Genomic DNA, 27,631 nt, shown 5'->3' on the forward strand with positions numbered 1-27,631 from the left:
CAGATGAAGAGAGCGCTGGGCTCGGAGTTGAGAAAACCCCAATTCCAATCCTGCCTCAGACATGTACTAGCTGCACACGGTCCTGGGCACGTCATTTAGCTGCTGCTGACTTGGTTTCCCCAGCTGGAAAATGGGGATAATAATAGCACTTACCTCCCAGGGTTGTAAGGGATGCAATGAGACTGCCCCAGCAGGGCACATGCATCTCAGAGTTTGGATGCTGCAGCCCGAGGGGCCCCCATTCGAGCCACACTCTCTGTAAGATCAGAAGAGTTTCTGAACATTTCCCACCGAACTGTGGCCACCCAACTGCCCTTCGGCCAATTCTGGGCCTCTCAGACTCACATGTGGCCCAAACTGGGAGGGACGGCCCAGAGAACGCGGGACGCGGAAGGTCAGGGCCGGGAGGGCCCAGAGAATGCGGGACGCGGAAGGTCAGGGCCGGGAGGGCCATAGAAAGGCAGAGTTGCACAGATCCTTGGAACACGGGCTGTCAGGGCAGAAAGGCATCTCAGAACCTTCGGTTGCTCCCTGAGCGCTGCCAGGGGTCAGCCGTCTCACCCCAGTGCCAGCCCAGGCACCGGGTGAACTCGGCCTCCTCAAGCCCACAACTCCATCTGTCCCACCAGCCTTGGCACCACTGACGGCCCAGGCCAGGTTTCAGGGCTCCTTGACCAAGCACCAAGACCTTCCCAAAGGCAAGAACTCCACATCACGCCCCAGAAAATACATTTTATTAATCTAACCTTAAAACATTGGAGCCCAACATCAGCCTACAGCTAGCTACCCAGCACTTATGTACAGGTAGGGGGCTGCCAGCTCGGCCGTGGGGCGCTATGAGCGCCGCTCTCCCTCAAGCTCGCCCACAGCATCTCGGGGTCTAGGTCTCTGTGGCCCCCAGTCCCCGCTCCCACTGCGGCCAGGCAGCCCGGCTCTAGAAAGGCCTTTGGTGCCAAGCTCACCTTTTGCTTGCCTACACTAAAAAACCTCAATAAACATATAAAAAACATATACAGTCACTTTGAATCCACAGGATGGCCAAGAGGGGCCTTCCTGCCCCCTCCTCAGGGCTTCTTCAGGCCGTAGGACAGGCCCATAAGGGCCCGGGACCCTGGCAGAGGCGGGGAATGCCAGACGGCAGAGCTGGTGCGCTTGTGGTAACGCGGTTTACTCTTGTTGAATATGTCCTCCAGCTTTGGACTGAGGATGGTCCCAAAGAGCTGGTCGATGTCAGGAGGCTGGTAGTACTGACGGATGACAGCCTGGCTGAGCTGGGTGCCTGGGGCAGGGGAGAGTCGGGGGTCGTGCCAGCACAGGGGCTCAGGGAGATGCCACCCAAGTCCGGATGACTCCCCCTCAAGACTGTTCCAAAGTTTCCCTTCTTATCCCCACTGCACCAGCAGCCCTCCCAGCCAGAACTTTCCTTTCCCTCCCCTGACCTCGGGCCCAGGCTCTCCTTTCCCCCAAAGGGCCTCCGCTCAGTGAGCCACGCCCTCTCCAGGCACAACAATCCCACCCCTTTCTCCCTAATCTTTTCTTTCTCTCCCAGGTCTCTCTGGTTCCTGAAGGAGGCTCCTGAGAGCCCGCCCGGCTGCATCTCTCTTCTTCCCCTCCCTTTGCTGAATACCTTCCAATAGCCAGACTCTCAGTCCCCCCCCCTCGCCCCCTTCCTCTCCTCAGGCCTTGCAATTCGGCCTCCAGCCTCGCCATCCCACTGCCACTGTCCCCAGCGACCACCTAACTGCCAGACCCAACAATCGTCTCCAGGTCTCTGCGGCTGATGGCGCCACCGGGCACCTTGCTCTCTCTGGCTCTGACTGCTCCTTCTCAGCCTTCTTTGTAGTCTGTACATCCCCCAGGGCTCTCTCCTGGCCCTCTCCTCTTTTCTGTCCACACTCTCATTTGGTGACCTCATCAGCTTCCATGAGTTCAGCTACCCTCTACGAGGATCACTCCCAGACCTATGTATCCAGCCCTTACCTCTCTCCTGAGTGCCAGTCCCAAATCACCAGTAGTTGCACACTGCACATCTCAAACAGGATGTCCTACCTGTCTATCTCAAACTCAGAATATCCGACGTCCAGAATTCTCTCTCCCCTCGTCTACACTTCCCTCTTACTGTTGAGGGCAGTGCCCGCCTTGCTCACAACCTCAGCATTCTCCCTCTCATCCTACATGGCCCACCGTCTCTGACACCGTCCTGCTGCGGCCACCACTCTACCTCCCCCAGGCCCTTGTGGCCTCACTTGCACCAGCAGTTGTCCTCCTAGTTGGTCTTGTCTAAAGCCCAGCAGGGCTGAGCACACCCCTCCCCAGCTCAGCCTCTGGATCAAACAGAAGCTGCTGCTGGCCATTGAGCCACACTGCTCTCCTCAGCAGACTGGAGTCCAATCTAATGGGCAAGTCACTTGTAACTGTCCAAGAGGTCAGGTCCACACTTACCGTTGGCCCAAGCAGGAATCGGCTTTCGGGGCTGGGTCTCATCGTCTGTGGAGTCATCACTGTTCAGATCCATCCCATAGTTGTCTGGGTTGATCTTGGGGCCCCCCTTGGGGCCCTGGGGGGTCATTTCATAAGAGTTGCAAGCTGGAGACTGAAGAAGAAAGGAGACCTCTTTATCTCTTCCTGCCACACTGGAGGGCACCTAGGGCTGCCAGAGCTGGAAGGACCCTTTGAGAGGATCCAGTCCAAACCCTCCCCTCACCCCACCCAGACTGATGCGGGAGACTGAGGTCCAGAGTGGCCACAGGTCAGTACTCTGAGGCTCAGTCTTTTAATCTGTAAAATGGGGAGAAGTCACACTGCCTCTAGCACAACACTGCTGGGAGTCTCAGAGGAGAGGATGTTTACAGAGACAATTATGTCGACAGAAGTTACTGTTTGCGAGGAGTCCTCTTGTGGCCAAAGGCACGTTTTCTGGGAATGTGTGAGCGGGCCCTCACAGGGCTAGTGGGGCACTGTCAGCTCCTGTTGGACCAAGTACTCGATCACTGAGGATAACGGGGGAGGAAGATGGAGAGGGCCTCATCGCGGTGTGATTTATCTAGCTAAACCCTAGATAACCCTTCAGGGAGCTCTGAGCGGTGACCATCTCCTGACTGAAAAAAGACAGAGCTAAGGCCTGGCCCGCGCTGAAGCGAGCCTGTGGAGCCTGGTTAACCTGGCGGCTGGCAGGGAGCCACTGGCTCCCCGGGCTGGTCCAGAAGGGAGGCTTTCCCTCCCTGCTGAGCTCCCCTTGGAGAGTTCTCCCCAGGCTTTCTTTCCCTGCTCCTCCTCTGACGCCACAGAATGTTGGGGAGGTTCAGAGTTTGAGCTGCCTGGGACCTTGGGGGTCATTAAGGCTATCCCCCCCATCCCATTTTGCAGAAGAGAACCCTGGGGCCCAAAGAAGCTAAGAGATCACACAGCGAATGCTCCACGCTGATAGCTGAACCCCAATGCAGTGTTCTCTGCTTGTCATTAGCCCCCCACTGGTCTCAGACACAGCCTTGGGATATAGCCATCACATGGTGCTGACTGTGCCAGGCCATCATCAGACCCCAGTTACAATACTGAGAAGATGGAATTAAACAGGGATTCATGTCAATGCAACGATCCAACTCTGCAAGGGGCAGGACCCAGGACTTTCAGGGGACAGCAAGCTCAGTGTGGGTCGGCTGAATGATGCGGCTCCCCGGAGAGCCGGGGGAGAGGCAGGTGGGCAGGGCTTCCAAAAACAGGAGGTGGCACTGGTGCCTCTGGCCTCTGCCCCACTGCCAGGCTCAGGCTACATCCCCCATAAAAGGGCAATCCAATGCCAAAGGACCTGGGACCACTGAGCCAGGAGGAGGGAAGACTGAGGGATGGCACATGTAGGGTGGGAGCCTGGGTGAGGCCACAGAGGGCAGAGCCAGGGGCAATGGGGGTCACTCTGGGCATCCCCTGACATTCAGAGCTGTCCAAAAATGCAGTGGGCTGGCCCATCAAGTGGTGGGCTTCCCATCCTTGGGAGGTATTCAAGCAGAGGCTGCATGACCCCTTGCTCCGAACACTGGAAAAGGACCCAGGGTGGGCTTGGCTAGCGGCCTAAGAGACTCCTTGGAGCCTGTCTTCTGTGGCTCTGGGCAGGTCGCGCCTCCCAGCACCTGCAGGGACTTGCCAGGGAAGAAGGGGTGGGTAGGGAGCTGCACAGGGGGGCCTCACCTGCACGTCCACTGTCACATTCAAGAACTTGTTGGCAGCCCCGGCGGTGGCGGCCTCCCGGGCCTTCTTCTCCTGCTCCTCCTGCAGCTTCCTTCGCTCCTGCTCGTGGCGCTGCTCCAACTCCTGGGGCCGACACAAAGCGTGCATGAGGCCCGGAAGCTGCCCAAGGCACTGTCCCCCACCCCCGCCCTGTCCCTAGAAGCCCGAGAGACCAGAGGCAGCAGCCTCAGAATGGGCTATGGGGGAGGGGAGGGGACACAGCAGCCATGACCAAAAGGCCCGCCCCAGGTCCTGCCCAAAAACCTGGGCCTCACCCTCTTCCGTTTCTCCTCCAGCTCCCTCTGTAATCTCTCCTTCTGTAGCCGCTGGGCTCGCTCCCTGAAAACCAAGAGCCCAACCTGTCAGTCACCAGCAGGAACCGGACCAGAGGGCTGACCCTGGCCCAAATCCCACCCCCACCCCGGCACAGTCTGCCATCTCCCCAGGGCTTAGCACACCGAGCCCCACCTGCGGGTGGCAGCAGGACAGAGGATTTGCAAAGGGGGACGTGCTCAAGGCCACCCTGAGAGTAAACGATGGAGCCAGGATGTGGGCCTGAGCATCCCCCACACGCCCCGCTACCCACGCTGCCTTCTCAAGCCCCGGGAGCAGTCTGCTGGGATCACATTCACCCTCAGTGTCTCTCTCTCACACACCCACACACTATCTCTGACACACATACTCAGTCTCATACTCATAATCTCTCACACACACACTCAGTCTCACTCATACAGCCTCTCTCACACCCACCCAAACACTCAGCCTCTCACACCCACTCAGTCTCTCATACAGCCTTTCTCTCTCACACCCACACACACACGCTCAGCCTCTCTCACATCCACTCAGTCTCACACACTCTCTCTCACATCCACTCAGTTTCACACACACACCCACACACACTCAGTCTTTCTCACACCCACACACACACTCAGCCTCTCTCACATCCACTCAGTCTCACACACACACACCCAGTCTCTCTCTCACACACACTCAGTCTCTCTCACACACACACACACTCAGTCTCTCTCACACACACACACTCAATCTCTCTCACATCCACTCAGTCTCACACACACATACCCACACACTCAGTCTCTCTCACACACGCACGCACACACACACACTCAGTCTCTCTCTCTCTCACACACACACTCAGTCTCTCTCTCTCTCTCACACACACACACACACACACACACACACACTCAGTCTCTCTCACACACACATGCTCAGCCTCTCTCACACCCACTCACACCCACCCAGCCACAGTCTCTCTGGCCCACGCAGAGGCGGGGGAGGCGTGTCTGGCGGACGGGCCCTCACCGCTCGGCCTGCTCTCTCTCCAGGACCAGCTGCTGCTCCCGCTGCTTCTGCTGCTCCACGATCCTGCGGGCCTCGGCCACCTTCCGCAGCCGCTCCTGCTCCTCCTCCTTCTTCTTCTGCAGCTGCTCCTGGTACCTGCGATCTTCCTCCTCCTGGAGGTGGGAAGGAGACGAAGCCCAGTCAGGCCGGGCCAGGTTGGGCCCCCGGCTCCCCACCGCACAGGCCCGGGCAGCTCCCCGGGCAGCCAGAGGGCTGGGCTTGGCACGGATCAGGCTGACCTACCCCTCTATAAGATGAGGGGGCTGCTCTCAACAGCCTCCAAGGTCCCTTCCAGCTCTAAAAGCAGTGGGTGCACAAGAGCCATCCTTGTGGATTCCAAAATAGGACCAGCAAACCACCCACATTTGACTACAGAATGAATATTCTGGGCCAAAGAACAGCTGGGCTTAGGCCCCCCCCTCCCCCTCAGATACAGGTCAGAGAGGTTGGGACACTCATCCCACAAAGAAGCCCAAGCCGCCTCTTCCTGGGGGGCGGAGCGCCGTCAGGGTCTTTCTCTCTTAGGCCCCTCCCCCTCTGTGGGCGGGGCCCTGCAGCATTTCTCTGGTGCTCCACTGGGGTCCTCTCCTCTGTTCCTTACCCACAATTCTGGAGGCTAATGGGATTTTACAGAAGAGGAAATTGAGGCAGGCAGCAGTGAAGTGACTCGCCAAGGTCACACAGCTACTAAGTGTGGAGGCTGGATCTGAACTCGGGTCCTCCTGACTCGAGGCCCAGCACAGCTAGCTGCCCCCCCAGGGAAGGGGAAGGGGCCTGTCTCAGCCCTGAGGATGGCCAGCCCCGCTCCCGCCTGCCAGGGCCTCCATCCCCGCCCACTGGGCTCACCTGCTGGAGCCTCTTCTGCCTCCTGGCCTCTTCCTCCTGCTTCCGCCGGGCCTCCGCCTCCTCCAGCTTCTTGGCCGCTTTCTTCCTGGCCTTCTCCTCGGCCAGCCGCTCCTCCTTTGCCTGCCGGAGCCGCCCAGCCGGTCAGCAGTCAGGTCAGGAGGTCGGGACCCCACCCAGCCCAGCACCGTCAGCGCCTCCCGGCCCAGGGCCGCCACTGACCTTCTCGTTCTTCTCCAGCTGAGCCAGCTTCTGCTCAATGCGCCTCTTTTTCTCCACCTCCAGCTGTTCCGCCCGCTCGCGGGCCTGCAGGACCTTCCGAAGGCGCTCTTCCCGCTTCCTGGGGTGACGAGGAGGAATGGACACGTGCCCGGGCTTGGAGAGCCCCCTCCATCCTCCCCCAAGGCCTCCACAGGGGCCCGAGTGGCGGGCCAGGCCAGGGAGTGGGCGGGGCACTCACATCTTCACCTCCTCCAGGCGCCGCCGCTTGTCCTCCTCCACCTTCTGCTTCCTCAGCAGCTCGGCCTCCTCCTTCCTTTTCAGGTTCTCCAGCCGCTGCCGCTCCTTCTCCTGGGGATGGAAGGGCCGGGCCGGGCTGTGAGGCAGCGGCGGAGATGGGCAGGCGCCAGCAGAGGCTTGGGTCCCCCTGGCCTCCCCTCCACCCCAGCCGCCTGGAGCACAAGAGGGGCTGTGTCCCAGGCAGGACTTGAACACAGCTCTGAGGCCAGCTGCCTCTCCATCTGCTGTAACAAATGTTATTGATGTGAACGGTGCCAAAGGAAGGGAAGCTGTGGGCACCGTGAGTGCCCTGTCTCCTGCCAGTGTGGCCTCCCAGGGCCGGCTCAGCCCCTAACCGGCCAGGTGGCCTGGGACCACTGCTCCCCTTCTCTGACATCCAAGATTTGTCATCTGTAGAATGGGCTCATTGTCCTTCACCTACATCCCTCCCACTGTGGCTGTACAGAAACCGAGGCCTGGGGCTGCCCTGGGTTCTCTTGGTGACCCCAGTCAACATCGGGGGACCGCTGATCCAGAGGGGGAAGGCACTTTGCCAAGGCCGCACACACAGGATGCAGTGAGCCGGCGTTCAGACCCCGAGAAGCTGGGGACAGTCTCATCTGGCGGTGTGGCCGAATGATCAATGCCAGTGGACCTGCCAGCCCGAGGGGGTGGCAGCCCCCTAGGTGTCTGCAAGGGACCAGGAGAAGGGGCAGGGAGTGGCGCTCACAGCCCTCGGCCATGTGAGCAGAAAGAAGATGTTGTCCCAGTGTGTTGGGAGAGCCCCCGAGGGCCTCCCTGGCCAGGCTGTTCTGGGCACCCCTTCTGAGGAAGGCCCGAGAAGAGCTGGCCGAGCCAGGCCTGAAAAATCTATCCTACGAAGAATGGGTGTACGGAGCTAAAGAAAGGGGGGAAGGGAGAAGAGGGGGTGTCACGCACAGAAGGGATTAGCTCTGCTAGGCCTCGATGGCAGGACCTAGGAGGAGGCCAACGGGAACACAAAACAGAGCTTTCTAATTTAACTCAATGCACACTTCCTTGGGGTCTACTGCGGGCAAGCATCATGCTGACAATCAGAGACACCCTCCCTGTCCTGTGATGCAGTGAGCTCCCCGCTGCTCTAAGGTGTTCGAGTAAAGGTTAGACAGATGACTGTCTGTCAGGAAGCTGCGGAGGGAATGCCTACCTCTGGCAGAACCGAGGGCTCGATAACCTCCCTAGCTCACCACGCAGACACCAGCCGAGGGATTGCTCCCTCTCTAATGGCATGGGGGAATCTGAGGTTTTCCACAAGAACATCACTGCCAACTCCCCAAAGTCCCCTGGGTTCCAAGAACCGGGCAATGAAAGAGCCTACAAATGGGCTGCTGCCAGGGTCCACTTCCCTCCCCACTTCTCCAGGGAGAAAGCTTCTCTAGAAGTGACGTGCCCCGGGAGCTTGGGCTCCTCTCCCCTTTCCCTCCGAGTGGGCCCCATCAGAGTTCCCAAGATGGCGGCCAGCCCAGCTCTGCTCCCAGAGCATCAGAAGTGCCTGAGCTCAAGGGAGAAGAGCAACGTCACCCCCAGCTCAGCCAGGCCAACTCAGAGTGTTTGAGGTACAACAGAGGAGAGCCTGAGGGCCCCGATGCTTTAAGGCACATGCTCCCTCAGGCTCCTGGGGCCAAGGCCAAAGCCTCCCAAATCAGCCGGCTTGCTCAGCTTGTAGCAAGTGGAACAGCGGGAAGCGGGACAACGGGAGAACAGCATTTTAGGGATAACTGACAAAACTGGATTTTCTTTTTCCAAAAAAAAATCAGGTATAGCCAATTTTCACCAAATTGAATCTATAAAAATCCCTGAATTTATGAAACAAAAATCCTTTCTGAAAGGATTCAGCCAGAATTGCTTTAAGCAGTTGCTCCTTGCAGCACATTTAAATGACAAACTGGGGGTGGGGGTTTCAGGCCCCGTGAGAATTCCCAGCGTGGGACCTCCCTCCACCTCTCTGCATCAATGACATTTCTCTACCAGCCTCAGAAAGCTGCCCAGGGTGCGGGAATTCCCATGATCCGCCCATGACACCACAATCAATCAAAGGCAATGCTTGACCTCAGGTCTTCCATGCCCAGGAAATCCTCTGGCCCTCCCTAAGCAGAAAGCTTGGGGCAAACTGCCTTCCCTGGGATGCTGAGGCAGGTGGCTGCAATCTCCCCCAAGCTCAGCTCAGGGGGTCATCATGAGACAAAGGTCTCCTTGGAGCAGAACTGGGACGTCACCCCCCCTCAGACAAAACTGCCTTCCCCTTTTCCCGAGGCTCCAAAGCAGGGAACCCCCCGTTCCCAGAGGGATGAAAATAGTTTCACTGATTCCTTTCAGCCACCTGCTGGGTTTTTTTGGGTCTTTAGAACATGCTGTCCCTGGAGGAAGCATCTAAATATTCCAAGGCAGCCTGCTGTCTCACCTGGACAGTAGGGATGGCCCTGAACTTTCTCAGAAAGTGGCCAAGGAGGCCAGTAGGAGCCTATCCCCGAGCGCCCTAATGCAGGTGAGCAGGAGAGACACACCCAGACAACCACCTTCCAGCCTCAGGCTGAGGGGATCCCGCAGGCAGAACCCCCAGGTGGTCACGGGGGGCCTGCGCAGACCCCAACACAAAGTTACGGAGATACAGGCCGCCCGCCCTGCTTCTCGTGGGCACTTTCCTGATTCCCAGAGGCTGCTGACGGCAGCTGGGCCATCTCTGCCCAAGATGCCAAGTCCACTTGGACTTCTAATACGAGGTTCCCTGTGCCTTCATTACCCCAGCTCTGTCTCATGGCTCTGCCCCCACCTCATGTCCAAAGGCAAGTCAATCCCACACCTTCAAAATCAACTGGCCAGAAGGTCCCACGGAATGAGTGTCAGCTTCTCAAGGCTAGGCCGGGACGCCACAGCAGGCGTGCTTGTTAGACTGAACTGAAAGTGAAGGTCCGACCTCCTTAACGAGGACTCAGAGACTCTGGGAATTAGGAACGTGACTTTGAAAACACAGCCTTTCTCACTAACACTAGGTGACAAGGTCAGTTCTACCATCCTACAGCGGGGAGCACTGTCGGCTACCATCGAGCCACGGGCCGGGGAAAAATCGGGGGCAGGGCAGGCCAGGGGGCCACTTTGTTCCTTGCTTGGTGAGAGCCCAGGCTTGAGGCCTCGATATCAAGGAGGGTCGGGGAGTGCATCGTGGCTGACGACAGTGCAAAGAGGCGCCCCGATCGGCTCGTCTGTGTGGGGCCAGCATCCGCAGGACGAGCCCTGCACGGACTTGCTGGGTGACCCTGAGCCAGCAACTCGGCCTCTTCGGGGGCCCCCTTCCCCAGGGAGTTACTCTGCTGGCACACTCACAAAGTTAGTGTTTGAACAAGTGATTCTAGCACGTCAGGAAGCAGTGGTCCAGTAGGGAGGGCAGGGATGGGTGGCTACAGTACTAAGATGGGGGGTGGATTACTTACGACAAAACCGCCCTGTGTAAAGGAGACAAGGAGGAAAGCCCGCATTAACTCCTTCAGCCACCGCAGACACCCCCACCACGCACACAGCCCTGGCCATAAATGACCCAGCCAGCAGCCTGTAGCTACCCTGCCCATGAGGGGAGGGGCTCTGCTGGCCTCCCCGACCTCTGACCCAGCCGTCTCCTCTCGCCCCACTCCCCTCAAGCCTCCGACACGCTAAGCAGAGTGGTCCAAGCTTCACCTAATCGTCATACACACTACGGGTAGGGGAAGATACGCCGTTTAATTAAGCTACTCTCCTAAGACTATTCTGTATGCAACCCACAGGGAGCATGAAGTGGAAGCTCAGCTCTTTGCCTGGGCCTAGAGTGCCAGGACCAGGGCCACCTCTTCCAGAGTCACACCAGGCCTCTGGCTCAGCTACGGGCGCTGCTTGGACCACGGCACCCCCCAGCTCTCCGGGAAGGTCGCCACCCCAAACCGCACTCCCAGCTGTCCTGTGGAACTCCCAGGCACAGGCCAGGCAGAGCAGGCTCCCTCCTGGCTGCCCCCTGCCCACCACTGACCTTGGCATCCACGTGGAGAGGAGTGTTACGCTTGATGAACGACTTCATGACGCTGGTGCGGCCAGCCGAGGTGGGCGTCATGAGCATCTGATTCTTCTGTACCGTGTGTAGGAAGGTCCGCAGGGGCCGCACCACCTGCCAAGGGAGACAGAGGGGAGGACGAAGGCGTGGGCGTGATGATGACGCGGCAGCTGCTGACCCCAGGAGAGCGAGCGTGCCTCACCTGCCTTACCTTGCTGGGAGGGCAGACGGGGGAGGGAGTCTTGGTCCTAGGAGGAGTGAGCACCTCGTCGTCGTCCATGTGGTCCCCGTTCTCACCCGGCTCGCTGACAGCCTGCTTGTAGCTCCTCTTCCGCCTGTGAGGGGCAGGAGCGGCGCCCATGAGGGCCTGGGCGGGATGACAAGGGCCCCAGCCCCGGCCCCTCCCACTCAGCTCAGAGTGGGCGGGCCTGACGGGTGGGGTGTCGGCTTCATCCCCACACCGCTTTCTAGGCCTGGGACACCTTTTCAGTCACCACCTCAAGAGGCCCAGGGGCCCACTCCCAGAGGGCTCTGTGCTGGGCCTGGGGTGGGACACAGTGAAGCAGTCTCTGCCTGCCCTCATGGAGCTTCCAATCTAGCAGGCGGAGAAGATGCCAACAGAGGGTGAGAAATAACACCCACTACTACACAATCATAAATTCTCAATGAAATCGAACAAAACTTTGACAAGCGTCTCCTCCATAAAGAAGGCTTGTCCTAGGTTCTGAAGCTCCAGTGGCAAAGACGAAACAGGCCCTGCCCTCGAGAGGCTCACATTCTCCTGGGGAATGTATAGAGAGGCATGTGTGTGTGCGCGCGTGTGCATGTATGTGTACAAGCTCATCTGAGGAGGGAGAGGACACCCCCCTCTCTACTACGAACCCCGCCCCCTCCCCCGAGCTGCCCGTCAAAGCTGGGTCTCCCATCACGTTGCCACCAGCAGAGCCTCACGAAGACAGAGCCAGGAGGGCCCTCAGAAACCATCCTATCCAACCATTTTACAGAGAAGGAAACTGAGGCCCAGAGAAGTCATTTGCCTAAAGTCGCACCGTGGGTCTAGAGAGCTGAGGGGACTGCCCCTTCCTGTCCTTTCACCTGCCCCATGAACCAGACTCTTCTTAAACGGAGATTCTGAGAAAAGTGATTTTGGAGGTGAAAAGCAAACTACATGTGTCAGGATGCATTGGGCGGGGCAGAGATCACGGCTCTTTGGAATGCCTCGACGCCCCCAAGCTCGGCTCTGAGGTTGTCTGTCCCAGCAGGGTCTCCCCCCAAAAGCCGAGCTCGTGTGGGGGCTCTCAGAGGGGCCCCGAGGGCAGGCCCCCAGCCTGGTGCCTGGCGCAGAGGAGGCACAAATTGCCTGAGGTACACGGTGGCGTTAGGGTCCGCGGGCCCCCTCTGGATGCCACCATGGGCTGCCCGGGTCGCTGGCCTCCCCCCGGTCCCTGCCCCAGCACCCTACCCGCCACCTCCCTAGCTCGCGCTCACGGTGCCCCCCGGTCATCGTACCTGACGCTCTGGGGCGGCTCCCTGGGCTCTTCGCTTTGGTACGTCTTGCTCTCTGTGGCGGAACAAGGCAAGGGAGGCCTCCCTTACACAGAGCCTTTCACCCCCGCTGTTGTGTTAGATCCTCGCCACAGATTCGGGGCACAAAGGGAGCTAACTCAGTGTTAACCAAGTGACGCCCCAGCTGGCAGGTGAGCAGGAGAGGGGAGCTCACCCCAAAGAGCCTGCTGAGGAGCCGAGGTTAGAGCCAAACCACTGGGCTGCTGGGTGCGGAGGGGCCACTCCCCATTTCCTCCCAAACAGAACTCCCTTAAACACTGCCACGCCATCCCCGGCCCCCCCGAACAGCCCCTCAAGTGGCCTCCTTCCCCTCGGTCCCACCCCACTCCTTCCTTGGCTCATGAACCTCTCCCTCATTGGCTTCCCATGCTACAGCTAGAAGCTGGAGCCCACGCCTTGCAGGTCATGCTAGGGCTGGCTGCTGCCGGCCCCTCTCCACAATGGCCCACATAGGGTGACTGCCCTGCCCGGCTTCAGGCCTCCTCCTCCTCCACACCTTCCTCCCTGAGGTACAACCCCTCACCCTCCAGACATATCAACTGCCTTAATTAGAGAAAAGCCAAGCTTTTCCCTCCGGGTCTGAGACTACCGGTGATCCTCTGCTGACGTAACAGGTCAGCTGTTCCCGGCCTGCGCCTGCCAGGGCTAGCCCCTAAAGGGACGGCCCTCAGGTGAGCATCTGTTCTGACAACCCTTTAGAAGTGAGGAAACTAAGGACCAGAGACAGATGCTCCATCAGCTTCAGTTTAACTCCCTTCCAGCAAACACAAAGGAGGAACAGATTCAAGGAGAAGGCAGCAGGGAGACAAGTGCCACCCCAGAGGTCCTGCTTCCTTCTCACGGCCCATCACCCCAGGAAGGCCTTACCGCCGTCGCCATCTGCTTGGCTTCTAGACTCTGGTTGGGCCTTCGGGGTGCTGATGGCAATCTTGTGGGCGTTGCGAGGGCGCAGCGTCCTCCTGGTGCCCTCGGGCGCCTGCAGGCAAGGGCAGAGCGCTGGGCTGTGTTCTGGCCACCTCCCTTCCCCATGAGACAGCTTGGACGAACACAGGCCCTGATCCAGGGCTCCCCCCGCAAGGCAGAAAAAGATCAGTCTGTTTAAGGGAATGACACTGCAGGAAGAGGTTGCCTCTGGTGGCTAGGCCAGAGGCCAAGAGCACACGGCCAGGGGCCCTTCCGCTGCCTGCCCTCCTCTCCCCTGAGCCCTGCCTACCTCCTGCTCGGTTTCTGTGGCATGCTCCAAGTCCTCTTCAGAGCTGAAAGGAAACAGAGAAAGTGTAAAGAAGAGCCCAGCCCCCAAACACCAGGAGGAGTGAGCTCCAGGGAGGCCACGTCTCCTCATCACCAGGAAGCTCCATTCTCTTGACCCAGGCAGAGCAATCCAGCTCATCACCCACACCCTGGGCCTCGGAAAAACTGGCCGCGGGGAATGTATGGGGATGGGCAACAGAACTCTGTTTGGAGGGGAGTGGTGAGGTGGCTGGCTGGGCTGGACCCGGGAGGAAGGTGCAGAAAGCCTGCCAAGAGGGCACAAGGTCAGAGGCTGCTGGGCCTTAAAGGACAAGCTGGAGTCTATTTGATCCTGGAGGCAGCGAGCCTCGGGAGCAGGGGGCTGACGGCTCTAAGGAAGGCACAGAGAACAACGAGGAGGCCACTATAATGGCAAGGAGAGGAGGCTGGGCAGGGACGGGCAGCACCACCCACTGGGGAAGGGTCAACACCTCCCTGGGAGGGTGGCCCTGCCCACCACCACGCAGGGGGCGGGGGAGGGGGCCTTCCGACAGCCACCGCCCTCCCAGGGCAGGCTCCTGGCCTTCCTTCCGTGCCGGGCACTCCCACAAACTGGCCACATGCCTTTCTCTCCGAGTTCCCTTCTTGTAAAATGAAGGGGTTCAGAGGGTCACAGCCTTCGAGACAAAAGGCAACTCAGAGGCCACGAGTCCAACCCTTGCCTTTTAGAGAGGAGGAAACTGAGGCCCAGGCAAGGTCAGAAGCAGAGCCCACGACACCCCCCCAAGGCCAGCTCTGACTCTGGAGCCAGGGCCCTTTGCTCTGGGCCAGCAGGACTCTTCCCCATGCTGACCTCCTACAAATCTGTGGTTCAGGATTCGGGGCTTGAGGAAGGATTTGCTACCAGAGGTATCTCTGGGCTACCTCTTCTGCCCCTGAAGGACACCGTGACGTGGGCCAGGATGCTCTTGGCAATGCTCGAGCCAAGCTCCCAGCAGCAGTCTTGCCCACGGCAGGGGGAGCTAGGGTGCATTTCAGCGACGGAGGGAAGCTGTCCCCACAGGGTGTCCTTCAGAGGCCTCCAAGGCCAGGGGGCCGTGAGCATCTGACTGTCACAGAAAAGCCGCCCACCTTCCTCCCCTTGGCTCCAGAGCATAAGTCTTCATAGGGCCTTCCAGGTCCCCACCCCCTTGTTCTTCTCTCCTCAACATGGAATTCTGGGATTGCCAATTAAGCAGCCATGGAGTGGTGAGGACCAGGAAGGGGTCATGATTCCAGGGAGGCCGAGCTGTGGGTGACAGTGGCCAGGTTGGGAGAGCGACCACAGGAGGCCAACCTGAGCCCCGAGCGGCCCCAAGCGCACGCTCTTGGCCTCTGGTGGGCACAAGCCACGGGCCATGGTGCAGTTCATATGTGGCCATGCCTGGAGAGGCCGAGGAGGACACAGCAGCCGAGCCAGTCCCAGGTGAGCTCTGGCTTCTCCTGGAAGGGTCCGGAACCGTTTGAGATGATGCCTTTTTGTCCCCAGTCCCGGGGGCATCAGGAGGAGGAGGGATCCCCTGTCTGCACCCAGAGCATGGCTCACGGACAAAGGCGTCGGTGTCTCACCTGGCTTTCCTGGGTACTTGTACATCCAGGAGCTTCTCCAGGTAGCTGTGGCCTGAAAGGAAGAATCCAGGACAAAACAGGCAGTCAGAGAACAGCAGCATGTCCTGGAAGGGCACGAGACCTGAGGTCACGAAAGGCCCGGGTTCAAATCCTTGACCTGACAATAGCTGTTTGACCATGATCAAGTCACCCTCCCCCTCTGACCCTCAGCTTCCCCGTCTGTAAAATGGAGATAGTAACACCTATAGTACCTACTCACAGGTGATACTGGGAGGGTCAAATGAGATAATGTATAGGAAGCATCTCGAAGGTGTGACAGAAATGCTTATTAATCACAATCACAAATCCGATGGAAACCACTCGGTTCTTTTCCCAAGAAGCCCAGTTGCCTCTGCGGCCCGGGACGGCAGGGATTCGGGAGACCTGTTCCTCCCAGGTTTCACCTTCCATTCTCCCTGCTAACCCTTCTGAAGTCCCCCTCGGGACCATGTGGTCTTGTGGAGAGAGCTCTAAATTGGGAGTCAAAGGAACCAGGCTCAAGCTCCAGGACCATTATGTACTGGCTGGGAAAACTGCACCAAGACCCCTGCTGTCTCCAGGCCTCAGCTCCCCCACCTGCCAAACAAAGGCGTCGGCCTAAGTCATCGGCTCTCAAGCCCTCGTTGGGGGCAGGGTGGGGTCACAAACTGGATGGGGCCCACTCTCGTAGACCTGCCACCCTCCCCAGTCAGGGTGCGGCGACTCCTCGGCTCTAAGAGCCAAGAAAGGGAGGAGAACCGCTGACAGAGATGGTGTAACGGGCCCTTCTGGCCCTCTCCATCCTGGACCGCCATGACACAAGAGCCAAAAGGCCCCACCCTCAAATGAGAGGAGTGGTCGCCTAGCTCACCTAACTGGCCCAGAGCCTCCTACCCGCCTAGGGGAGGGAAGAGCCAGAGAGGAGAGTGCAGGCAGCTGTTCTGAACTGCAGTATCTGCCCAGTCGATGAGGAGGAAGACACCTTCAAGGCCAAACAGCAAGAAACGCAAGCCAGTAGCCCTTCTCAGCAGTGCAAGGATCTAGGACATCTCCAAAGGCCTCATGATGGAAAATGCTACTCACATCCAGAGAAAAAACTATGGAGCTTGAACGCAGATCGAAGCAGACTGTTTGCTATTTTTTCCTTCTGTTTTGTTTTGTTTCCTCTTTCTGGTGGTTCCTCCTATTGGTTCTAATTCTTCCTTATAACATCACTAATGTGAAAACATGTTTAATAGGAATGTCTATGAACAGCCTACATCAGATTGTGCGCCATCTTGGGGAGGGAGGGGGAGAAAAATTTAAAACTCAAAAGCTTATGGGAGTGATTGTTGATAAATCAAAATAAATTTTAAAAAAAGAAAAAGAAATGAAAGGAAAAAAAAAAAGAAACGCAAGCCAAGAGACGACCCCAGATCTGGAGCCGTCCCAAACCACTCCCTGCCTCCCCTTGGGATCACCGGGTTTGGACATAGCCAGGGCCTCCAAGCTGACCTCGTCTAGCCTTGCCCTTTTAGAGACAGGAAAACCAAGGCCCACATTGGAAAAGTGACATGGCCAAGGACATGCAGGCGGGGAGTGGCCAGCCCAGGCTTCCTTCTACTTCATCTCTGGCTTTCTCCAGATCACTGCCCTCTTAGCTCAGCTCCCAACATCCAGAATCCCAAAGGGCCCTTATCTGGTGTGGACCGACTTGACGCTCCCTGCCTCATCCCCGACGCCTGCGGAAAGGCCTCCTTGTCCACAGAGATGCTGCTCCTGGGACCCTGAGCATTTGCCATCCCTTCCAAAACCTGCACATGCAAAGGGCTGGCTTGAGCTTCAGTCAGACTGGATTTATCTTCCCAGGGAGCTTTTGCTCTACACTTTTCCTCACTTCTCTCTCTCCTCGCATTGGGCCAGGGCCCTCGAGCACTTAAAACACCTGCAATTTGGGTCTCCCCAGTACTAACCAGGGCAGCTAGGTGGAGCAGCGGATAGAGCACAGGCCCTGAAATCAGGAGGACCTGAGTTCATATCTGGCCTCAGACACTTACTAGCCATGTGACCCTGGGCAAGTCACTTCACCCCGTTTGCCTCAGTTTTCTCATCTGTAAAATGAGCTGGAGAAGGAAATGGCAAACCCTTCCAGTACCTTTGCCAAGAAAACCCCAAATGGGGTCACAGAGAGTCAGGCACGACTGAAACGACCCAATAACAGCACTAATCTGTCAGACACACTCCCTCTCCTTCTTTTCTCCTGTTATTCCCATGCCACCGCTGCTCAAACAGCGAGCTCTTACCTACCTAGGATAGGCCCGTCCCCAATCCCCAAGAAATCTCCTAGGGCCCCAAAGCATGGACTTCATAGCTGCTTCTGCATTGTTTCTGGGACAGACCCTTGGAGAAGAGGCAGACTGAGCTGAGACCGACCCTCTCTGTCCCTCAGGCCTCAGAACCACAGCGAGACTGTTCCTCTGTGGTCCCTTCTAAATCAACCTGCTTCTTAACATGGGGCTTAAAAATCTCTTTCCTGAAATGATGACCTGACCGTCTCAGGCAGGGTGGTTCAGTGAAAGGCTCCCAGCTGGAGAGAGTCAGGAGACCTCTGCCAGCCTTCTGACCTTCCTTTCAGGCCTCGTCCCCAACGCGGGCCTCCTAAACCGCCTTCCCCTTTGAAATCAAGGAGAGGCCCCTAGGCAGGTGGCCTGAGCATCCCAGGACCCTATGGGACGCTGAAGGGAGTGATGGGCAGGCTCCCCAGCAGACAGGGAGGGCACTCTACGAAGGATGCATGATAGGACGTGGGCATGAGTCCTCTGCCCTCCCCCTCACCACAAGAGAGTCCAAGGAGCTCGCCGACACCCTCATCCTCACAACCCCATCGGACGGGTAGGATCATTCTCATTTCACAGATGGGTAAACTGAGCCAAGAAAGGCGACTCTGCCCAGTAGTCACTCAGCCGCTAAGGCCTCCCAGGTCAGGACCATCTAGGACCCACCGGGCCTATGACAACCCCCTCGGAATTTCATCAGGTGATTCTCGGACACAAGGAACCAGACGCCGCCAGGTCCAACACAAAGCTTTCCACCCTGGGAGATGGTACCTGCCCTGTCCTCGGCTGGGCCGGCCCTCCCACAGTGACTTCCATCATCCGTCACAGGAAGGGGGGGGCTCAGACGGTCCCCCAGTCCTTCCCACTTTCTCTTCTAGGAGCCCTTCCTCAATCCTGTAATCCCCTCTCTGAGCAGACATCCCAGGAACCTGAGGAGGGCTTGGGGCACCCCCACCTTTGCCAAAACCAGGCAGAGGAGGGCAGACGGGCTGAGGCAGGCAAAGGGACTGAGCTCTGGCGCCCAGGAAATGCCCCACAACTCACAGATGATGCGGCTGGAGGCTGCCGGTTCCTGTGCCAGCTTCCTGGAGGACCGTCGGGCGGAGCTGATCCGCTTCGGGACCATGGAGTACTTATGAAGCAAGGAGACCCTGTGGGCCTGTGAGGATTTGCGCACCAGGCTCCTACGCACCGACCGCCGGTCACAGTGGGAGCCCGTCGGGGTCCGGGGGCTCTCTGGCAAGTTCAGGAGGAGCTCAGTCTCTGGCTGCGGCCGTGTTCCTGCAGAAGAGGGCGCCCCGGCCAGCTCAGTCATTGCGGGCACCGCATCTTCGGGAGATGCTGGCCGGGCTATCCGGAGTTTGGCCACAGACAGAGCCGGCCTCGTGGCTTTCAGCTCAGGCACCTCAGCGGGCACCACCGAGGAGGTCTCTGGCGCTGGCTTGGGGAGGCTTTCTGCCTGCTTCTTTGGCACTGATTCATCATCGCAGCCCAAACTGAGGACAGAGGAGAGCTTCTTGTCAGCCAGCCTGGCCTTGCGGGTCGTCAGGCACTTCTCGGCACTCCGCTGCTCGCTGACGCTGATCTCCACGACGGGCACGAGCTTACCCACCGATGGCAGGTTCCCGGGCTTTTGGGGGAGCACCGTGGGGGAGTCAGGGGGCGAGGGGGCCGCCACCGCTTGGCTTCGGGTCCCACGAGGGATGGAGCCGTTCTCAGCCGCCACCAGGACCAGCCTCTCCAGCTTGTCTTTGCTCCGAAGTAGCCTGCGGCTGTGCTGACTGCTCCTTCGGCTTGTGCGGCGGGACAACCTGCAGGAGGAGGACAGCAGGGGCCCTGAGACCACGGCCGTAGGCACCGCCAATCCAGGAAGGCCTGTTGGTCAGTCTACAGCCATGTGCCAGGCATGTGCTAAGCGCTCAAGATACAAAGAAAGGCAAAAACACCACCCCTGCCCTCACGGAGCTCGCAGCGGATAAAGCGCTGGGCCTGGAGTCAGGAAGGCTCGAGCTCAACTCCTCAAAGCCTCAGACACTTACCAGCTGGATGACTCTGGGCAAGTCACTTGACCTGTTTACCTCGCTTTTCTCATCTGTAAAAATGAGGGTCTTGGACGCGAGGACCTCCAACGGCCCTTCCGGCTCCAAATCCATGGTCATGGCCCTCTTGAGGGCCTGCTGCCAGCACCAACATCATCCCCGGCCCTGCCCTGGCTTCTTGTTGGGGTCTCCTCTCCCCTCGACATCTCGTCCTTCCCTCCATATTTCCCACAGTGCCAAGCACAGCGCTAAGCGCTCTACCAGTTATCACAGGACCGCCATTTTAATGGATGGGGCCTGGAGGCTTCTAGCCCAGCCCCCTGTTTACAGACGTCTAGGGAGGTGTCACGTCTGAGGGGGGCAGAGCCGGATACTGACACCAAACCTGGGCCTGTCTCCACTGTCCTGCCTGGGCCCCAGGACACACCTACCTTTTCCTGGTTGGGGGCCTGTTTTCATCCTGAATAGAGGAAAACCGTTTCTTCCTCCGGCGGTTTCTCTGAGATGGCGTTTTGGGCATCAGCTCAGGCTCCACACTGAAGTCACTGAGGGGCAAAGAGGAGAAAGGAAGAGTCACAGAATATCTAAACTGGTCACCTCCCCATCAACGGCCCCCTCGGCCTGGAAGAGCCGCTGGGCCTTCCTGCTCGTCAGAAAAGAGGGCAAATCTCCTCCCGCTCTACCCCCATGCGCCAGCCTCACCTACATACCAGGGGTTCTGCCGAACCCAGCCCTCTGGATTTACAGTGTTCAGAGGTTAGACCTGGACCCAAGCTGGGGGGGTCCATTTAGGCCAGATCCTTCATCTTAAAGATAAGAAACTGAGCGGGGCAGCTAGGTGGCGCAGTGGATAGAGCACTGGCCCTGAAGTCAGGAGGACCTGAGTTCAAATCCAGCCTCAGACCAAACACTTGACACGTACTAGCTGTGTGACCTTGGGCAAGTCACTTAACCTCAGTTGCCTCACTAAAAAAAAGAAAAAAAGATAAGAAGCTGAGGCCCAGGGAGGTCACCTGATTCGCTCAAGCTCTTCCGTCTCCAAGCCCAGGGCTCTTTTTGGGTCCTTGACAGGCTGAAGGCTCAAAGTCTGTCTGGGACTTGGGGCACGTTTCCCCACAGGTGCCGTCACACAGAGGGCAGCTAAGCAGCACAGAGTGCTGGACTGGGAGTCAGGAAGGCCCAAGTTAGAATCTCACCTTGGACACTTAGCAGCCGTGTGACCCCATAAAATGGGGATGATAACAGCACCTACCACCTGCCTACCCTGAAGCTCCAGATAACTGAGCTTTGGGCACGGCCAGAAGAGTCCCTTTAGCCTGAATTGTACTTAGGTCGCCCTAAGATGCCCAAATCTGGTCGATCCCTCATCCGTGTCGGGGGAACAAGGATGTGGAGAGCCCCGCTCTGGCAGCCTCCTCCCCCGCCAGGGACCCCCACGGCCCACACTGAGGAAGGCTGCACGCTCCAGGGAAGACAGAGACCCTGGGTTCAAATTTCACTCTGATGTTTATGACCTCAGGATTCCCATCAGCAGAATGAAGAGCCCTGCCCGGCTTCCATCCTTCCAGCTCAGAGATCACCCCTCCCCACCTGGCAGGTGTGCTGAGTACTAACTCAAGGACGAGGAGGGCAGAGCCCAAGAGTGGGGGCTAGGGAGAAGCTCAAGACTGAGAAGAGAAAAGGGGGGGAAGGGAGAGCAGCAAGGAATTCTGGAATCTGAGACTGGCATTCCCAGCATCGAATGGTCCCCACAGCAACTGCGAGCTCAGCGCTTAGCAATGCCCTGGGGAAGCCAGACACTGAAGGAGGGGAGGGAGGCGCTCAGGCTGGTCAGATCCCTGCAGAACACAAGATCCATTCCACAGAGAAGAGAGCGTCTCACACTCTGGGCTTTGTGCAATGCCTGGCACAGAGGGAGGGAGGAAAGGAGGAGGAAGAGAAGGAAGGAAGGAGGGAAGGAAGGAAAAAAGAAAAGAAAGGAAAGAGAGAGGAGAGGAGGGGAGGGGAAGGAAGGAAAACACCCCCAAATAGGCAGAACTTTGGCAGGCGTGGAATGGGCCACGACGAGCATGCTTCTTTTGCTCATGTGCACTTTCTCGGCTCCTCTGGCTCTGCTTTGCTACGGGGGCGAGGTTCCCCATAAGGTCCCCCATCTTTACATGTTTGTTTCTGTCAGTTTTTGCCCAGTATCCCGGGCCCTGGGCCACCAGCCCTTTGCTGCTGCCCCAGGTGGGCTCCCCAGCCCTGGCCTTACCTGGAGAACATCTTCAGGGCTTCCTCCTTAATCTCCTGTAGCCACACCATATCCTTGTTGTCCACATTGCACAGAAATTCCACCAGTTTGGTGTTGCAGACCTCCAGGATGCTCGCAGAGCCCATGGTGGTCCCCATGGTTCCACCTGCAGCATAAGAACAGAAGGGAAGGGAAAAATTATAATGCTCAGGGTTTTCAACCTGGGTCACCTGAGCAGGTCCCGGAGTGCTCAGACCCAGCCTTGAAGGCCACATCCAGCCCTCCACCCTGAGCCCACTACCCACTGGCAGCTTCCTGGGATGCCAAGAACACCCGGATTCACTACAGCAGCAGTCTCGACCCTCTGATGTCTGCCCATGCTGGTGAACTTCCCTTTCCCCAGCCCAAGTCCCAAGTCTGCCCCTCTGCCTGGGCCACATTCTCCCCTCCCTCACCCTTCCTGCAGACCGGAGATATCGGAAAGGCTGAATGTTTCTAAGGAATCAAACCACGTTATAAAATCAAGTCTACTCATCCTGGGAAGGATGTGTCAATCAACAAGCCAGCCTGGTGACCACTTCCCTGTATGTGTTATCTCCCCCATAAGAATATAAGCATCCCGTGAAGGCAGGCACTGGCTTTGCTTGCCTGTATCTGCAGCCTGGCACTCCTTTCCTTCCTCCCTCCCTTCCTATTTGTCATCTGAAAATTGTCAAGCTGTCAGAGGCTTCAACAAGTCCCATTTCATTTCTGTGTCTTGGCAGAAGCTGGGAGGTCAGCACCCAGCACCCAGGACGATGCCTGGCCAGGAGAAGGCGCTTAATAAGAGGCTTGGCGATTGGCTGCAGGAGCCAGTGGAGGGTACCTCTGGGGCCCCAGGGAGGGAGGCTGGGGCAAGGAAGAGAGTACTGAGGGGAGAGGCCCGGAGGTCACACCTCACCTCTCCTACTCTCTGCCTTCACACATGGGTCAGAAATCACTGGCTGCTGAGGTCTCTGCTGGCCCTCAGTCTGATCTCTGGATCTGGAGGCAGGGGCAGACCTGCTAACTAAGGTGGGGTCGGCCTGGATGGCAGGCTGGCACTATTCTCCCTCGTGTGCTTTACCCCCAAAATGCAGCTCCCTGCTCACCAAGGTGTGGGCTAAGGACTCGGGCAGGCCTGCCCCGGGGAGGGTTCAGGGGTGTCAGGAGGAGCCCACACGGTCATTTCATGCTGCTGCCCTGTGGATGCAGAATCTGCAAGAACCAACATCCCTCCCTCTGCTGGTCTGCTGTTCTCCAGACCAGCCTCGTACCCATCGCACCACCACTCACCAATGTCAAAATGCCCCCTCCTCATTCTGATCAATTCCATTCAATTCAATGCCTGGATTTCAAGCTAGAGGGGATGCAAGCCACCAGCTGACCCATCCGGCACAGGAAGAGCCCACGGCGCAGAGAGGAACACACACAAAGGGCCAAACTAGGGCGAAGGCAGATAATGCTGCCAGGGTTCTTCCCTGATGACTCACGTCAATACCAGCCCCAACATGAGGTCAGCAGGTCTCATTAGCAAGGCGAGCCCTTAATTCCAGAACGTAACAGGGTCTGGGGGGTGTAGAGAGGGGATCAGACAGGTCTGCACACCCATCCCAAGCCTGACCGGGAACAAAACCCTTGGCTGCAAAAGGGGTTTGGGACTTCAGATCCATTATTATTACTGATAATAACAAATTTAAAATGCTTTAAAGTCTGCCAAGCACTTTACATATATTACCTCCCTTGGTCCTCACAACAACCCTGGGACATAGGTGCTATTACTGTTCCCACTTTACAACTGAGGAAACTGAGGCAGACAGAAATTCAGTGACTTGCCCAGGGTTACAGAGCTAGTAAGCGTCTGAAGACAGACTTGAACTCGGGTCTTTCTGACTCCAGGCCCAGAGTTCTATCCGCCGTGCCACCAGCTGAGGGAACATGGCACCGAGCCCCCTAGGAGGAGACAGCCCCAACATGGGACCCCCCGATGGCCAGATGGAGGGCCACAAACACTGTGACAGGTGCCAGGGAGGGAGGTTGGGCCTGGGTGGTGTTTGCTGCCCCAGTGTATCTGACACAGAGCCAACATTTGATACTCAAGCCCACAAGTGACAAAGATGAACAGCGACTCAATCCTTGCCTTCACAGAGCTTGTGGTCTAACAGGGGAGCTCTGATACACATGCGCGCGTGCATACACACACAGACACACAGACACACACACACACGTCAGTCTAATACAGACAAGAGTGTAAGGAGCCAGGCCAAGCCCTTCAGGGACATCTGGGGGACAAAGATTCCTCTCAGCCTTTGGGGTCTCTGATCAAACTGTCTGTGGGGTCCCTGGGACAAACAAAGGTGGTTGTTCACGTGCCTTCTATGGGAGGCATTTCATCAGAAGGAGAAAAAACCAGCCAAGAAACCACAGCCCGGCCAGGCCTCCCCTGGGGATCCGACCCCCTGGCCAGACAAGAGATGCTCCCCTCACTCGGACCTAAACACATCCCTGCCCCGCTCATGCTTACCAACGGGTCTGTGGCCACACCAGGGAGACCTTATCACACCTCGGGCTCCCAGGCCCCATTTTTTGGCCATTTCTTGACCACTAAAGCCAACAAGGAACCTTCAAAAGCAACTGTCCCTTTAGGCATCAGGTAGATTGTTGAGGTTGCAGAATTCCATGGGGGTTGGTGAGAGAAGGGCCAGTGAGAGAGAGACGGTGGGCAAGGCGTGAGGGTCCGGCCTCAGAGCTGGAGGATTGAGACGTCGAAGCTGGCTGGTTTTGCCATTTACTACTCATGTGACTTCAGGCAAGTCATGTCCCCATCTCTGCGCCTCAGTTTCCTCATCTGTTAGAGGAGGGGTAGGGGTGCCTAACGTTCAGATGCTCATTTCTTTTCCTCGAGGCCCTACTCTACAAGACTGCCCCACAAGCCAAAATGTCTTTCACCTCTTCGGTTCCCAGATGTTTTGAGATGTAGCCGTCTGAGACCAGGTATGGCAGAGGTAAAGCCATATTTCAGAGAGTTAGTCTCGAGATCTTTGAAGTGGAAAAAAATTCTGGCAAATGTCTTATTAAATTCTTTAAAATCAGCAACTCTAGAGAAGAGGCAGTATGACCTATTAGAGAGGGGTGGCCTCTGTCTGGCTAGACGACCAGGGCTGAATCCAATCTCAGACATCCTGGCTGTGTGACCCTGGGTAAGTCACTGAACCATTCAAAACTCCCAGATTACAGCAAAGGGGCAACCTGCATTGGTAGAGGGAGCTGCCTCATTGGGAAGTCCCCCAGACCAATGCACTCACAGATTTAATCCCTATCCCTGCAGAGAACCAGGTCATCAATACCTCCAGAGGCATTAAGGGTATGGGGGGGGGGGGAGATACTACAACAGAGGATTGAGCTTCTGGCGTGACATGAAGACACAAGTGACCTCTGAGGAAACACCCCCAAAGCCCAAGGAGGAGGGAAGAGAGGGAAGCGGGTGTGTTCGATCTGAAAGAGCCCGCCCGGAGAAATGGATCACTCCAACAACATCCCGGAAAGACATCACAATTCAGATTCCACACAAAGCCCAATCTTGGTTCCAGCAAAGTTCTGACAGAAGAAAGGTGAGGGTTTTTAGGTGTGGACTGCTGTGTCTCGAAGTCTGGCCAGCCTGTCAGTCTGGTTTGCTTCATTTTTTTCTTTAACATAATAGAACTCACAGTTGGGGCTTTTTTTTGGGGGGGGGCAGGGAGATTGTGAATGGTATTAAGAAATGACTGGTGCAAAAAAAAAAAAAAAACAACACAAAGTTTTTTTAAATTAGTGACTAGGAAAAAAAACGAGTGGCTGTAGGAAAATCCTCCCTCTACAAGGATGTGGCTTTAATTACTAAGTTCATCCACATTCAGAGGCTTCTCTCCCCCTGCCCCCCCAATGAAAACAACCCCAGGCCAGGCAGGCCCCATCCTAAGACCATAAATAACTTGGGGTCTGGCTCCTAAACCACTGTCAGCACCTGCACCTGCCTGGGGGCCAGTACAGGGCTCGATGATGGACGGCTTTGGACCAGTCCATCCAAGGCCAAGGGCAGCTGGCAAGTATTCTAAAGCTCTCCCTGGGACCCTACCCTTGCTGCCCTCCCCAGCAGAGCCCCACTTACTGGCAGGGACGGGACGGCATGCAGGAAGCCAGGCCGGGGGGGGGGACCCTCCCTCAGCCCCCCTCCCCTCCCAGTGTGGCCCCAGTCACAAGCCCCCAGTAAGGCCACCCTCTGACCAGGCGTCCGAAGCGAGGCCGGGCAGCGGGTCAAGCGGCGATCAGAGACTTAACGAGAAACAAGGAGCCTGGAGCCCACGCGGAGGAAGGGGGCTGCTCTGCGGGGGCGCACCGAGAATCAATCCCTGAGCGAAGAAGAGCAGCCTGGCCCAGAAGACCCCGGCACCCAGGCCGCCTCCGATCAGAGGCAGACACAAGAGTGAGCTTCCCGGCGTCCCACGCCTCCCGCACCGCACAGCGGAGGAGGGCGCGGGCCTCTCCCTTCCAGCGGTGACGGCTCGTCCGGCCTCGGGCGCCTGCCCAGGCATCGCACTGTCTGCCCCGCCCCAGGCCCGCAGCGCAGCTGACACCCGCAGCCAGTCGGGCCACGAGCCGCGCGAAGCACCCACTAGGTGCGGGTATCGAGGCAACGGCCAGGCTGCAGAGGGCAGGAAGGGGGGCCTGCCCGGGGCTCCAGAATCACCCCCGCCCTCGGCTGCCCCCTGGCTCGCCCCCTCGCCCCCTCGTGGGCTGGGGGCGCTAGGGCCTGCCTCAGTTTCCCCGTCTGCAAAAAGTCCCTCGCAGCTCGTAGGCTGTCATCGCGCGAGGGGGTTGGGGTGGTGTAGACGCGCCTCCGCGAGCTGGGCCTCCCAGAGGGGGGAGGGGGCCGCAACCTCACCTGGCTCGTTCCACCCGGCCCGGCCCGCTCCGCTCCGCGTCCTGCGGCCCCCGCTGTGGCTCGAAGGCGCCGCCGGCCCGGACTCGCGCCCCTCCGCCTGCCCGCCGCTCCGGCCGGCGCCCCGATCCCGGTGCAGAGGCCGCTGCCGCAACCGGAGCCGCCGCAGCAGTGAAGCGCGGGCGAAGTGACGACTTTCAAAACCGAAGACGCGGCCAATCCCGGGTGGGAAGGGCCGGGCCGCCGCCGGACGACCAGCCAATCGCCGCGCGGCTGGCGCCGAACCGAGCGCCTATTGGCCCACGCGGGTGGCAGTCAACGCTCATGGGGGGGCCGGTCAACGCAAAGGCCGCTTGCTTCCGCTTTTGGCCCTAGAGGCGCACCTGAGGGGAGGGGAAGACTACAAGTCCCGGCGTGCCTTGCGGCGGCGCCGCCCCGCTCCTTCCCCCACTCATTAAGCCGGACCGTTAGTTAGCAGACCTTTATTTACTTTTCTGGGTCTGTGTCGAAGTCTCCCTTAGATGTCAACTCTCCGAGGGCAGGCAGCTCTTTGCATCCGCGGATGACGCCCGCAGTAGGGGCTTGTGGAGGCTCGTCTCGTGTTAGGCACACCACGGTCGCTGGTCCTCACACCCAGCACCGCCATCTCCCACCTCCACGCCTTTGTCCAAGTTGCAGTCGCCCCCTCCCCACCTCTGCCTCTCAGAATCC

General features: G+C 58.2%; 1 protein-coding gene across 4 annotated transcripts; it reads right to left on the bottom strand.

Annotated features, from left to right (window-relative positions):
- Window positions 1–725: 725 nt before the first annotated feature.
- INCENP (inner centromere protein) lies at window positions 726–26,987 on the bottom strand. 4 transcript variants are annotated; one of them, XM_027858881.1, is made up of 19 exons: window positions 26,924–26,987; window positions 22,006–22,150; window positions 20,183–20,296; window positions 18,757–19,523; window positions 15,380–15,431; window positions 13,755–13,797; window positions 13,409–13,517; window positions 12,485–12,536; window positions 11,187–11,310; window positions 10,955–11,089; window positions 10,389–10,400; window positions 6,884–6,993; window positions 6,646–6,763; window positions 6,427–6,546; window positions 5,542–5,693; window positions 4,497–4,560; window positions 4,183–4,305; window positions 2,443–2,593; window positions 726–1,279 (listed from the first exon to the last, which is right to left on the bottom strand). In XM_027858881.1, the coding sequence occupies exons 2-19, from the start codon at window positions 22,140–22,142 to the stop codon at window positions 1,065–1,067; spliced, it is 2,598 nt and encodes an 865-aa protein (XP_027714682.1). In that variant the 5' UTR covers window positions 22,143–22,150; window positions 26,924–26,987; the 3' UTR covers window positions 726–1,064. The 4 variants fall into 4 exon arrangements, with proteins under 4 accessions (XP_027714682.1, XP_027714681.1, XP_027714684.1 ...); XM_027858880.1 differs by having other exon boundaries at window positions 11,178–11,310; XM_027858883.1 differs by lacking the exon at window positions 10,389–10,400.
- Window positions 26,988–27,631: the final 644 nt, after the last annotated feature.

Source organism: Vombatus ursinus, unplaced genomic scaffold (assembly GCF_900497805.2).
Source record: "Vombatus ursinus unplaced genomic scaffold, bare-nosed wombat genome assembly UNPS02013931.1, whole genome shotgun sequence".
In the NCBI taxonomy this organism is placed as follows: Eukaryota; Metazoa; Chordata; class Mammalia; order Diprotodontia; family Vombatidae; genus Vombatus; species Vombatus ursinus.

Excerpts from the sequence above, each read along its gene's own strand:
- INCENP (XM_027858880.1), bottom strand. The coding sequence starts at position 22,142 with ATGGGGACCACCATGGGCTCTGCGAGCATCCTGGAGGTCTGCAACACC. Across the intron at positions 11,311-12,484 it reads GAGCCGCCCCAGAGCGTCAG|GCGGAAGAGGAGCTACAAGC; the intron begins GTACGATGACCG and ends TGCCCCTCACAG. Across the intron at positions 4,561-5,541 it reads GAGAGAGAGCAGGCCGAGCG|GGAGCGAGCCCAGCGGCTAC; the intron begins GTGAGGGCCCGT and ends CTTGGTTTTCAG.